This window comes from Doryrhamphus excisus, linkage group LG8 (assembly GCF_037039965.1).
Source record: "Doryrhamphus excisus strain RoL-2023G ecotype Guam linkage group LG8, RoL_Dexc_Guam_v1.1, whole genome shotgun sequence".
In the NCBI taxonomy this organism is placed as follows: Eukaryota; Metazoa; Chordata; class Actinopteri; order Syngnathiformes; family Syngnathidae; genus Doryrhamphus; species Doryrhamphus excisus.
In genome coordinates this window covers 1,465,870-1,480,376 of record NC_136364.1, presented here as the reverse complement: position 1 = coordinate 1,480,376, position 14,507 = coordinate 1,465,870, and the positions used below count along the sequence as shown (strand labels likewise).

At 41.2% G+C, this 14,507-nt stretch overlaps 1 protein-coding gene across 4 annotated transcripts in view; it reads left to right on the top strand.

Moving 5' to 3' along the window:
* The window catches only part of bcas3 (BCAS3 microtubule associated cell migration factor), a 208,434-nt gene that overhangs the window by 71,887 nt on the left and 122,040 nt on the right, over positions 1 to 14,507 (top strand). Inside the window, exon 23 of one of the 4 annotated variants that reach the window (XM_078792601.1) lies at positions 6,806 to 7,035. The exons of the other annotated variants lie outside the window; for them this stretch is intronic. Coding sequence (XP_078648727.1) covers positions 6,806 to 6,963 — 158 coding nt within the window. The 3' untranslated portion in view covers positions 6,964 to 7,035. Of the gene's footprint in view, positions 1 to 6,805; positions 7,036 to 14,507 lie in introns of those variants that run through there. 4 annotated transcript variants of the gene reach the window in all.

Below are 14,507 nucleotides of genomic sequence, written 5' to 3'. Positions count from 1 at the left end.
ATGTATGTCCCGGTAACCGGTAATCACTACAGCGTAAGTTTATTTTTATTTACTGTAGTACAAAATGTATTGTAGTACAAAAGCATGCTAGATACGCAATCCATGAACTCAAGGAGAAAATTACATGCCATATCAAAGATCCGCCCACTTTTAATGCAGTTTGGCGCAGGATCGGATATATGGATAGTCCGGTTATATCGATATTTTTTCCGACTCCCGAGAATATCGATATAACGAGACTTTACTGTATATGGATCTGATGCAGAAGTGTACCAATGGTGCACATTTAAAGTGAGGGACAGGAAGTGTTTATGGTGTCACGCATCTGCTTGATAAAGAACTACAGTGCAGTCCAGACTATGGCTAGCTGGAGTCATGGCTAAAGATAATCCAGAGCTTCCATCAAACACTTGGTCTTCCTGGTGAAATAATGGAAGCAGTCTGCCGCCATTGTTCACTAGAAATGGGGAAGACACATCTCCGAGTCGTGAACTTGCGGCACTCACTGGTAAAACACTCACCAGCTAAATTACAAAAAGGAAAAATGTTCCTCTTACTGCATTTGTATAATTGTATGAAGCCCTTGGAGGAATCAGCTGATCTTCCTGTCTCAGATGAACTCTCCTTTCCGCATTCTGCTGGGTTTATTCACTCATCCCGCAAAATAAAGACAAGTGCAGTTTTCCTCTAAAACAGCAACATCAAATATCCATAACTGCACTTGTGAAGTATTTTTTGTTGCGTAAGTGTCATAACCGAGTGGTTCCTCCATGTGCAGCCAGTGTCCTTTTAACCTTCCTGTGTTGCTGGTGCAGAGCAGCAAGAAGTAATGGAGTTGATGCTTATCAATACGTGTGGATGGGGAGGCTTCGGTGTTGTGTCCTGCCACTGCCATGGCGCCACCTCTTATCTCACACTCATCTTTTATCTCACACTCGGAAGAACACGGCTGTGTGTGGCAAAACTTGCCTGATGAGCCACAGAGGGCAAGAAGAAACATTGACTATATGAGAAGAAGGCATTGATTTGTAGATTTGTGAGGTGTTGATAGTTTAAATATTTCCAAATTTATTGTCTCCATCACGTGACAGAATTGACATGCGCTGTGATGTTTGTGTTTAATGTTCTAAGTTAATGCACCCACACTGTATCCAATCCGTGTTTTCCTTCAGACTCGTCCGACTCGGTGAAGCCATTAAGCTGCAATTCTCCTCTCAGTGACTCACTTACAGTCAGTCAGTCTCCCCAGTGTCTCTTGCCATCTTATCTCAGCCCATACACTCTGCTTATCTCTACTGCCCCTGAGGTGATGGGACGCCATCTGCAGTGACACACGGACACACACGTATGTTGTATACTACACTAGGCTACACTGTAGTCACTGTTGTACTGTGCTTCCATGTGTCCCAGTCTACACAAACACGACAAACACAGCCAAACTAATGTGTAGTTACATTCTTAGAATAGGAAACATTTCAAATCAAAACATAGCCTTTGGTTCCTAGAACCTTAAAACGAGGTTAGTGCATCGGGCATCAATATTACCATCAGGAAATTGGCCTTGAGGTTCTCTGATTTGAGGCAGTGAGGGTCTGACGTTTGTCACCGGTTGTGTTGATTGTTTTACTGACAGCCTATAAGCACAGGCAAGGCATTGAGGGTGTCCAGTTTGGTGGCCCCGGGCTCTCATGTCTGCTACTTGCGGATGATGTGGTCCTGAGTCGAGTGCAGAGCCTCTGAGATGAGTCATCACCTCCAAATCTGAGGCATGGATTGTACCACCCGAGTGGGGAGCCAAGTCCTACCTCTGGTGGAGGAGTTCTAGTATCTCATCCTGTTACAAGTGAGGTAAAGATGGATAGGGACTTCAACGGACGGATCACTGTAGTGTTTGCATTAATGTTAATGTTAATTAATGTTTGTGGCAATTTTAAAGTCAGGCCTGGTTGCCAAATCCGGCCTGCACTGCAATTTCATCCAGCGCCCTTGGAACTGTTTGGAAAATAGCTTTGAGTCGGCGTGCCTTGCGCAAGGTATTGACCCTCAGTTGCTCTTCTCCGTCATTGTGCAGGTGTACATGTTTTTAGTACTAGAAAGGGGCCAACAAAGGAAAATCCCATTTAATGTTCTCTCATGTTTTCAGTGTAGCATCAATTGTGTGCATCCAATGTATCCCTTTCGTTGTTTGTAAAGAGGTGGACTGATCTCCAGCTAGACTATACTTGTTGTGCTCCTTGAAGTCATATCAGCAAAGCAAAGAAAGAAACCCAGACTTGGAAGAGATAACTACGCCAGACTGTAAGTCTATTTAATCTTAGTGTTTCTTGTTTGTTGTGTATCCCGATGGATCTCACAATGTTTCTTTGCGGTGCTGTATAGATGTGTTTTGACTTTACAAAGAAAGTCACCCTTCGCCACGACAGGAAATAACAGAACGCCATGTCTTGAATTGGCCTTATTGTTGTTAGCGGTGCCGTCGACAGCTCCACCTCCGCGTCTTCGTCTTCGTGAGTGTTTATCACCAAAGACGGCTGCAGCAAGTTGCTGGTTGGTCAGCACAGAGAGGCACAGCACAGAATGGATCCTGCATCGAGATTTTATGATGGCAATTTGCATGTAGTCCAGAGAAGAGTCATAAGATGAATGGAAATTAATTGCAAAGTCTTGTTGTGAAAACAAACTTAATTTAAAAAAATAAAGCTTTTTCCACTGCATTTCAGTCCAGCCACAAATGAAGAGCTGATGTGATGTTCGTGATTCTCTGGTTATCAAAGACTTGAGATGACTCTGTCATCCTGACTGAGTGACTTCTGTGAACACAGGCTACATGGGGTCCTCGAAACAGCTGTCAAATGACCAAAAGTACGCAAAGGCTACAAAAAGCTGAGATTTCAGCTGTCAGTTTATTTTTCTGTGAAGAACATTGTGAGGAAATGCAATGACCACAAACTGTTATTGTTAAGGCCAGAAGTGGTGGGCCAGGAAAAATATCATAAAGGCAAAGGCGAAGGATGGTGACAACCCGTAGACCACTTCCAAAGAACTACAGTAAAGTCTCGTTATATCGATATTCTCGGGAGTCGGAAAAAATACCGATATAACCGGACTATCCATATATCCGATCCTGCCCCGAACTGCATTAAAAGTGGGCGGATCTTTGATATGGCATGTAATTTTCTCCTTGAGTTCATGGATTGCGTATCTAGCATGCTTTTGTACTACAATACATTTTGTACTACAGTAAATAAAAATAAACTTACGCTGTAGTGATTACCGGTTACCGGGACATAATTCACCCCGGAACTATCGATAGGGAAGGTGTTGCCACCCGGAGGGGTAGGCGCGAGGGACGGGTGTTTTCCGCTGTGTGTGCTGCACTCTGGTGGTGGAAGTGTGAAAAATAAAGTTGACTGGAAGCAGCCGTTCGCCGTGTTCTTTTTTGGTATTGAAATCCTTAAGCAAAGATTGATTTAAGCTGCTTTTGTATCGATATAAGCAGACCAAATTGGCTGGCGGGAGATGAAAAGGGCATCGTAGTAACCGGATTATCATAATAACCGTGTATCGTACTAACGGAGCTAATTATATCATAAAAGACTAGAAATTTGCCGGGAAATGAAAATAGTATCGTAATAAGCAGTAATTCGTTTTAACCGATATCAATATAACGAGACTTTACTGTATAACATCAACTTGTTGTTGGTCGACTGAGATATGCCGAAGAAAATTCAAGATTAATTTTGGAATAAAGTGCTTCTTCTGCTCATCCAATGAACCTCCAGATAGATATTGCCGTGTTCATCAGTTACTTTCAGTTACCAATGAAAATAATGGAAATACTCAGTGGTGCCCAAACTTTTGCCTACCACTGAATGTATACAGTATATCATGATAATACAGCACCCCCTCATCCCAGCGATCGGAAGTACAAAGGAGGGTTTTTCCCTGCCACAGTGCCTGACGACAGAAGGTGGGGATTGTTGGGTGTACGCCTCAGCGAAACACCGCCTGCCATACTTCCTCATTCCTTCATTCTTCCCTCCTTAGCTGGGTAATTGTTTCAAAGACCAGGCACCTGTTGCTATATATTCCTTTTCTCTTTCTAATATGCACTTAGGCCAGTAATCCATACCCGCCAATTACCTGTGTGCCTCATAATGGGGCCTTGTGTTTGGGTGCCATAGTGGCCACATTGACAACAGTTATTGTCCAGAAAGATGCCCAGCCATCTGATCCCTTCCTTTAAGTCAAATACTCTCATTTCCCGAGAGCACCCCACCCCCCGACTCCCCCCGTTCGTCTTCCTCTCCGTATTCTATGCTCCTCAATAGGCACCTTTGTCACCTTGCTGCCGCTCTATCATCCACCCATCCTGTCACCTCGGGGTGTGTTTGATGACCCGTTGGTTGATGACAGGTCTTAACAGCAGACGTCTGTGCTCGTATCATTTTGCTTTGTCATCGCCCGTAATCAAGTCACGCTAATGAGTGAAAAAAGAGCCGCTGGAAAAAAACGGAGGAAAAGGAAATAAGGACAAGTGACAGAGATTTACTTCATCTCCTCGACTCCTAACTCGGACATGCATGTTCAAAGATCTTTGTGCGTGTACGTATTTCACCAGGAAGGCCAAGTGTTGACCACGGAAAAGGCTTTTCCAGCACAACCACTAGCCACAGGCTGCACTGCATCATGTTTGATTAGCGGGAAATGTTACTTTTCCTCTTTAATTGTATTTTCGACATAAGAAACAAGCAATGGTCGCCACAGATAGCCCCTAGTCCACACTTTGGAACCCCGCTACACTAACTAATCGTGCATTTCTCCATTTGTTTTTTTGTTTTTTTTCTATTCAACAAATAGAAATGTAGAAATGTACTTTGGACTGAAGAATTGTCAATGTGCGTTAGCACTTTACAGGGTTGGAATGGTTTGGCCATATGTTTCATGATTTATGGCTGGCCTTTGCGTGACAGCGAGAGGGTGTAACACGGATTGATATGGATGAGTGATGATCAGGTTTTTACACTCCCGTCCTTTCTCTCGCTCACACTTGGAGTCTGTGAGAGATAGAATGCATGACAGCATTAGTATTAGCAACAGCAAGTACATGATGCATGTGTGCCCGTGCAACTCTGTGTGTGTGTGTGTGTGTGTGTGTGTGTGTGTGTGTGTATACATTGCCGGGGGGCAGTGAAGCCTGAGCAGCTGCTCTGTGTAGTGACTGAACAGACACCAATGTGTCAGGCATCTGCCACGCGTTCACCTTTCTGCCAACCCACTGGAGTGTGTGTGTGCGCGCGCGTGTCTATTTATGCATTTGTATGTCTTTTTTTTATTGAATGTTGTATTCATGATGCTGCAGATACGTAAAGTGTGTTTTTAGTTTTTGTAGACTAATATAAGGTGTCCCTAAAGTCTGGATACATGAGCAAACATGAAAATTGTTCAAATATATGCAAAGATTAGGGCTGTCAATCGATTAAAATATTTGATCACAATTAATCACATTGTGTACATAGTTAACTCAGAATTAATCACATTTAATCACAGATAGAAATCAGTTTTTATCTATGATAAGTAGGGGAAATCTCTTTGTGGTTAACGATTCGATATTTAAAACTGTCAGCAAGCATATTTTTGTATTACTATTTTTCTTTATTATTAGCATATTAGCCCACAAACGTTCAGCAAATACAAAATGTGAGCAAATGTGACCTCTCACACTGACACAAACATGCTTTTGTTTATTTGTGTCAGCTCAAAATAATTTATTTTGTTTTTATTTAAGGTAAGATTTGATGACTTTGAGATGCTAAATGGCTAATGCTAGCACAACACTGGACTTCACTTTTATGCCAAGGTAGCACTGTATATGACGATAAAAACAATACCTGCACTGCTCCGGTCTCTGGCAGGCCATGGAATCCGTAAAAGTCAAACAAATAACTTTGGTCTTGCTACAAGAGCCATCTGCCATGGCTTTGAAGCTAACTTTACCAATCTAAATACTCAAAATTTCCCATTTCCCATCAATATTTGTTCCGGCTTGTGACTGTAGAGTTACCGTGCTTCAATCAAACTATGGTGTGGGCCGAGGGTCAAACAGGAGAAGCGCACGTTAATTGTGCGTCAAAAAAATCAAGGCCGTTAATGCGTCGTTAATGTGTCATTAAAAAAGTAAAAAATAATATTAGTGATGGAACATACAGCATATAAACGCATGATCATTTTTGTATCATTATATTGTTATACAGTATACTGTATTGAATTATCATGCATTTTAAATTCATTATGTATTTTTTTAATTTATTAAATTATCTATCTGTCCATCCATTTTCTATGCCGCTTGACTTCACTGGGGTTGCAGATTTTATTATAATAATATATTTCATTTGATTTAATTTATTATGCATTGTTTATTATTTTGGGACATTTAATTGTAAAATAATGTATATTTTTTAATTCATAATTAAATTAACTTTTTCTAGTGTAGAATTATTATATGTGCGTATTGTGTATCACTATTGTTATATTTTGTTGTTAGACATACTATATATTTTATGTTTTTGTATTTTATACATAATTTAAATCTAGCTAATGTCTACAAAATATAATGTGTCCAGACTTGTGGGGCACAGCTCCACATAAATAGCTCAGCATGATAACGATGCAATGAATTTACACTTGTGATGTAATACTGTTGATGTTAGCACCTTAGCACAGCACAGAACACCATGATGTTTTGAAGCAAAGCTGATTTATTTGTGTTCATCTTGTCATCCATGAGTGTTTTTTCCCACCGCAGGGATGATACAAGACATGTTCATGTTCAACAGGAGTGATGCAGCTTTTCCCACCCACCTCTCCCTTTCTTGCTTCCCCTGGTCTCAGCATTGCCACAACGCACTTTCCTCCACGTGTTCCCCCACCCCACCCAGATGCAAACCCTCACTGACATGTTGAAGACTAATTGACTCTTGAGAGGCGTGGAAGCTCTCCCACTTTGTCACACACAGTCACTGCAGATCCTCCTCAATATTAACATTGTTAATTAATTCATTGCTGTTTTGGCTTCTTTACTTTGTTTGGTTTGAATGAAGCGCCGCTTTTTATGTTTGTCCATTGTTTGGTGTTACAATGTGCAATCAGTCACTTCCTGTGTGACTTCTTTTGGACCTTGTGCAATGCGGAAGGCGGGATCTTGCTTCTATTGGCCATACCTTATTGGATTGCCTGTCAGTCACTGAGATCAGACGGTGCATTCAAACACAGAAAGCTACACACATTTATTATTAGAAGTATCACTATTCATCATGCATTGTTTGTGACTAATGTCTTATTTAGTGTCGGATGTTTTAAATATCGAAATAATCTAATTGTGGATTGCAAAGTAGATGAACCGTGTTTGAAGGAATATTAATGAATACTGTAATTAGAATATCAGTTCACTGAACTAAATGGTTAATGAACAGTCCACCACTCCCTCGCTTGGGATATGAATTAATGAATAAATCTGTTTGATGGTAGACTACGGTCTTCTATTAGTTAAAATATGTTGAAATACAAGTGATATGTAGTATTCTGGTCACTAGGTGGCAGTATCGATACATTACGTTAAGACTGCATGAAGTCAGCCATGGCATATTTATTTGCCATGACAGAGTGGAAAGGTCTCCTCGCATCTTGTGTGGAAGTGGTGCATTTTGGCTTGGTGAAGCAAAGTAATGGCAACATGAATATTAAAAAATAAAATCAGAAAGTCAAAAAAATAGTGACTTTAAAAAGTCACTCAAACCGTAGTTTTCAAACGCAACTGTCCCTCGATTTTTGTACGCTGTGACTGCTCGATAAGTATAAATTGTTTTTGTAACTTGTGTTTTTTGTTGAACAAATTTGTAATAAAAACCGAGGTACCGCCGCATATGAACAATGAAAAGTTGTTTTTATCTCCATGACTTTTTTTTGTGTGTGCCACTGTAGTAGGTAGTATTTACTAGTTTATTCGGCAGGTGTATGCATCTTTCTGGTGTGTTTCTATTGTTAATCTAAACATTGTGCAAGTGTGTGAGTGCGTGCACCCACACGTGCACGTGCACGTGCGCATGCACGCGTGTTTGACTGTGAGCGGACTTTTTTATTGAGATTTTATCTTTCACCTGCTCCCACAAGCCACAGAAGCGAGCATTGTGTATTGATGCAAAGGGGCGAAAGGCCGACCCCCTTCAGGTGACAACAGGTATTCTGTGTCTGCTGAAAAGGGATCATATCAAGGAGGATATTGTTTATGCAGGCTTTTGGGGCGATGGAAGGAAAGAGAAGAGTTATAGCCTTTCTCTCCTCACCTGGAAATTACGTCCTCTCGCCATTTTAGAGGAGTGTGTTTCAAATCACTGCAGGAACGTGAGAAATGTCCACTTGGGAATTATTCCCCAACTTCCTGTCTGTCTCTCACTCGGCATGTGTGTGTGCGTGTGTGAGAAAATGGAGGGTGGATGTGAGAAAAAGCTTTGTTGAGTTGGTCTTTCCACGCGATGATCCGTCTTTAAAAATACACACAAGTTTACATCCAGTCATCCTGTCACTGGACAGTGGATCAAGGTTGGACTATCAAAGATTGTTTTGGTTTTTTTAAACATCGTACATCTTCAATTAACACATGTGGGCAAACGTTGTTTAGAATTGCCTAAAATATTTCTTAAATGCACACCAGCTAATACATTGGAACCTTGGTTAGTGTTCCAGAAGCTCTGACTTTAACCAAATCAATTTTCCCCAGAAGAAATCATGTAAATCCAATTAATTTATTCAAGAAAGCCAAAAATGTTAACACACAATGTTCCTGGTTTTACCATGATCGTCTTATACGTATATAGAAACAATTCCAAATACAGTAAAGTCTTGTTATATCGATATCGGTTATATCGAAGTACTGCTTATTACGATACTATTTTCATTTCCCGGCAAATTTCTAGTCTTTTATGATATAATTAGTTCCGTTAGTACGATACCCGGTTATTATGATAATCCGGTTACTACGATGCCCTTTTCATCTCCCGCCAGCCAATTTGGTCTGCTTATATCGATACAAAAGCAGCTTAAATCAATCTTTGCTTAAGGATTTCAATACCAAAAAAGAACACGGCGAACGGCTGCTTCCAGTCAACTTTATTTTTCACACTTCCACCACCAGAGCGCAGCACACACACCGATTCCCGCACTTCCTGCAAATCCTTAAGCAAAGATTGATTTAAGCTGCTCGACATTGTTCTATACTATAGAACAATGTCGAGTGCATTATTGCCCACTTTTAATGCAGTTCAGCGCAGGATCGGATATATCGACAGTCCGGTTATATCGATATTTTTTCCGACTCCCGACAATATCGATATAACGAAACTTTACTGTACATATAAATGATGAATGAAAGGGATAAATTAATTTTTAAAGTCTTCTGGGAAGATCTGATTGTTGCCAAAGACACGATGTGGCAGTGAGATCAATACGGGCACCACCTTCTTGTTTTGCTAGCAGTTATTTTTGGACTATTACTTTTCTTACCTTTCTCACCATCTTTATCAAAACTCTTGCAAAGAACTACAGTCAAGCACTGATGACATCATACACGGACAGAGACTTTCTGTTTCCATGTATTAGCAAGCTAATGGGGACGTTTCTAGGGATGCTAATAGTGGACATGTTTGGAAAAAAAACGAAAAAACAAGTTGGACTTGTGCAGTTTCGTAATAAAATGGCAAGACTCTGTTGCACTGACAAAGACTCACGTTTCGCTGATTTGCAGGTTAATGAATACTCGGCTTTTGCTGACTCTCGGGTTGACGAACCCTACACTGACTCTGCCTCTCTGTTTACGTTACTAGCAATGGCTCGTACAGGAAAGCTACATTTGTTTACAATTCCTAAAGACGCCACCATCAGGCACAAGTGGTTGGAGTTCCTGATTCCCTACCAGCAAAAGAAATACATTTTAAACTGTCAACGGGGCAACTAGCGGCACAAACCGGAAGTCCTTATAAGCACTCCAAGTGTGACCAACCAAAGCGGAGTGGTTGTAATACTGAATGTTTTCAAGGGAACCACGAAATCCAAATAAATACAGAAAAATAGGTGCAGATTCTGGAAGAACTAGAAAGCTTAATTGAACAACTATAATTGCTACAGTCCACATGGAATTACTTGTCTTATTTTAGCTGTAAAAGTGTGCTGGAGCCTATCCCAGCTGTCTTCAGGCGAGAGGCGGGGTACACCCTGGACTGGTGGCCAGCCAATCACAGGGCACATATAGACAAACAACCATTCACACTCACATTCATACCTATGGACAATTTGGAGTCGCTAATTAAACTAGCATGTTTTTGGAATGTGGGAGGAAACCGGAGTACCCGGAGAAAACCCACGCATGCACGGGGAGAACATGCAAACTCCACACAGAGATGGGTGGAATTGAACCCTGGTCTATGTAAAATATTATTTTCTGCAGAGCTTTCTCATATAAAACTTGCTTCTTCGTCTCTTTTCCACTCTCTGGCTTTGCGTCCGTAAATAAACCCCCCTCATTTCCTGTAATGAGTCTAAAACCTGGGTGTTATGTGGACAGTTCAAAACCTCGAGTAACTTCAACCTAGCATACATAGCAGTAGCTTGAGTTTATTGATGTTGAACGGTTACCGTAGCAACACAGACACAACTGGTCAGCCCCCAGTAAGCGGGTCGTGCAGTTTTAAAAGGTTAAGAATACGTACATTGCAGATGTCTTGGTTGCTTAGACTTTGGAAAGAGCCCGGTGAATACAACGAGGGAAGCAGAATCAGCACAAATACTTGAGGAAGAGATTGGGTAAAGGCACATCTGTCTGGCACACACAGCCTTGACTCACTGATGTAAGCGGCAGTGGCATCCTTAGCCCACGTTTGCATATTGTTGCTGCAGACCCTTGCATGTTTTAGCTGGGATCATAGCAGAGACAAAGCGGCAGCATTCTTGTCCTTTTCTTGCTGCTTCTGTAGTTTTGTCATACATTTTGGACAATCCGAGCGTGGCCCTGACAGTTCTGCCGTCTTGTCAGTGTGCAGGTTGTGTTGCTACGTTGGATCGTGTCTGCTAGTGTGTCTCGTTGTCAATTTTTCATGACATGCTTGTCCTCAGTTTCCCTTTTATGGGCAACTTTTATTTTTAAAAGCTGCCTCACTCGCTGGCTGTTCTGGTCCCTTCGCGGCTCCCAATTGCAGCATCAGCAGCCATGGAAGCTGGTGTTGCCACGGCACCTGACAACATACATTGCAAGTTTGCCCTCTTCCATGATACAGTCCTTATCAAAATTTTAAGACCGGTAGGAAAATTGCAAGAATTTTGGTTTTGTACTGTTGGATCTCAAGAAGGTTGTAAGTAGTGTTTCGAATTGCAAAAAGAAGAATGGGGAGTGATACTTTTTTTTATTGTAAACAAGTATTATCTGATCTCAGGGAAGAACTAAATTTGAAAAATTTCTATGCTAGGACTACGTTATGCTAGCCATAGCATTTCAGTATGTGGAATCAAACTATGGAATGGATTGAGTAAGGAAATCAAACAATGCACAACCTGAAGCTTCTTTGTACCATTGAAGGATCATGATGGCATGATCTTCTTGTCATGCCAGTAAGGACTGTCAAGGGAAAATGAAATGTTCTTCCACCCTTCAATGTCCCATGTTTGGTGCTCTCCTGCAAATTCCAAACAACCACTTCTGTGGCCTTGAAGGAGACGATGCCTTTTAAGACTTGTTTTCTTCTTAAAAGTATTCTCTGGAAGATTCCACCTTCTGGTTATTGGACTTCACTCATCACCAGTAACAACTTTTGTTTGGGCCAAGGATAGAATAGGATAGGAATTTTTTTTATTTTTTTATTTTTTTGTTCAATGAGCTTCAACGTCTTTTTCAGAAGGTTGTAATGTCTTACAGTGTCCCACCTTTGCAGCAATGTTGCACTGCAAGAGGACTTGCTTATGCAGATCAATACATTGAAATATCTACAAATAGGCTACAGCAAGTCAGTACCAATGGTGTCACATCACTGAATAGTTTGGTGTGTGAGAAACAGGGGGTGCGGGGAGAGGGTGTGTTGGGGGTATTGTCACTGGCAGCTAGTCGTGACATTTCCATTCCACGTTTCCACTAAAGCATTTCCATCCTTTCCTCCAGGAGTCCCCCAATCCCTTGGCCTCTTGTAATTGGGACTTTTGCTTATAATTAGTCTGTCCTACACCCCCCCCCCCCCCCCTCCCACCCCTGTGCCTTGTGGAGGCCTGTTAGTATGGCACCTTGGCCCCCGATCACAAGCATACCCATCACTCCCCTCCACCCCACCGCCCCCGGTCCAGCGCATCCTCCATTCCTCTGAGGCGCACGGGGAACGAGGTTAGAACTGCATCATTGCTAACTAGGCTAAGGAGCCTCGGAGAATGGCCACCCCCCCTCGAGCCAGCTTCATCCCCACTGGTCATTCATGCACTAATCCAATAAATGAGCTGTGCAGCAGGACAAGCATCACACAGATCCACACTCCTCATAGACGCACATACCCACTCTCATCGATGCACAGACTTCCAAGATGCTGCTCATATTGTCCCTCTGTTGTCTGCGTCTCAAACCCATCTGTGCGTCTTTGCATATTAGGTGTGTGTAGTTTTTTCCAATATTCAACAGTGTTGGCCCAGGTAGCATGATTTCTCATCAATCACTCCATTGTGGGGATCATATAGATAGTATATACTAGCATTCCAATGGTAAAAGTACCATTCATCTCTCACTAAAACTCAAGGAGCTTGAATATGGGAGCCACTTTTACATTTTTTTAAAGACCAACCCATGTAGGTATGCTGATGTTTTTTTCATATTTGAAGAAAAAAACAGCCTGCATATCAGATTTGTGCTATCAGTGACAAGCTTAATATTCCTATGACTTAACTTTTTATCCTTACGTTGCACTTTTTTGCTTATTTTTCCATTTATACTGTTTTTATTTTTTTTCTCAATATTTCAACTTTTTTCACATACATTTTGTTTCCTAAAGTTAAGTCTTTATTATCATAATATTTTGACTTTATTATTGTATGTTTAGAGTTTTTCCCACCTAAAATTGCCTAGTTATTCTTTGTTTCTCCTGTCATCCATCCATCTAGCCATCCATGTACATTCATTAATTCATTTTCTCTGTCGCTTTCTATCCTCATATCACGGGTGTTTAAAAAAAAAAGATTGTTCGCGTTTAATATTTAATTTTTTTTTTCATTTTATTTTTTTTGTATGTACCTTACTGATTTTAAATTTTTTTATATTTCCACTTCATGCAATTTTTCCTCTTAATATTATGACTTTATTTCCCCATTTGCACTGTTTTTAGTATTCTATTTTGGAATGTGTAGATGACCAATTAAAAATATATAAAAACAGCCATAGAACTTACATGGACCCTTGGCTGCACTTTGGATATTCCTGGTTTAAGAAGTTCATGAACAACTCACCTGGCTCCCCCCCAAATGCCCCCCCCCCCAAAAAAAAAAAAAATTGTAAGAACTAACCAAAAGCTGCATAATGGCGTACTTCCTGTTTGTTTTCTCTTTGTTGGTTGACTCGAGGGCTGCTGAGTGAGTCTTGGGGGTTCGTGTTGGGGACCACTGAAAGATGACATTTTCCACCGAACTCAGCACACCTGCAAAGCTTTAGAGGTTTTATGCAAAAATCCAAGGAAAGGAGTAAAATAGTGATAGACAATAGAGATTCCCTCGACTATAACCAGTAAAGGGAAACCCTGTTGTACTCCTGTACTGTTGAAGGTGACCATACAGCTCGGTGCTGCCGTCTTAAATACGAACAGATGCCAACGCCGTATGTCGATAAACTCGAGTCATAATTTGATGCAGCGCTTCACACTGTCAGCCAAACGAATCAACATTTGGAGAACACATGTGTGCCCAAACACAAACATAGCATGACACAACACAGGAGAAGCCCTGAGCCAGAACAGGCAGGAAAACTCTGGAAAACCAGGATACAATTTGGCACTTATGAAGCCTAAACGATTTCCTTCTGGGTGTTGGGATCTGACCTACTGGGAAAAGCCAAAGAGAGGCAGAGAAAATTACATCCGGGAAAATGTTTATCCAGCACACTGTTGCTCCCTCGCTTTTTTCCTGCGAGCGAGTGATTATTTGTCCACTCTTAAACAGGCCGGGTGATGAAGAGGGGATATTTTTTTCATCATAATCTTTGGGAGGTTGGCTGCCGGCTATCTTATTCAGTTGTGATATCCGTGAGATCTGCTTTTGGCTTCAAAAATGTCTCTTGTTTGACGACTACTTTCAGCTTTTGGCCTTTTTTTCAGGGTGTAATGACCAATTTTCCAGGTTTTTACTGAACATAACACCCAGGATGTACTTGAAAAATTCCAATTTGAACATTCAATATCATTCAATATCAGTGAAAAAGCACCCAGCTGCAGCTTCCAGAA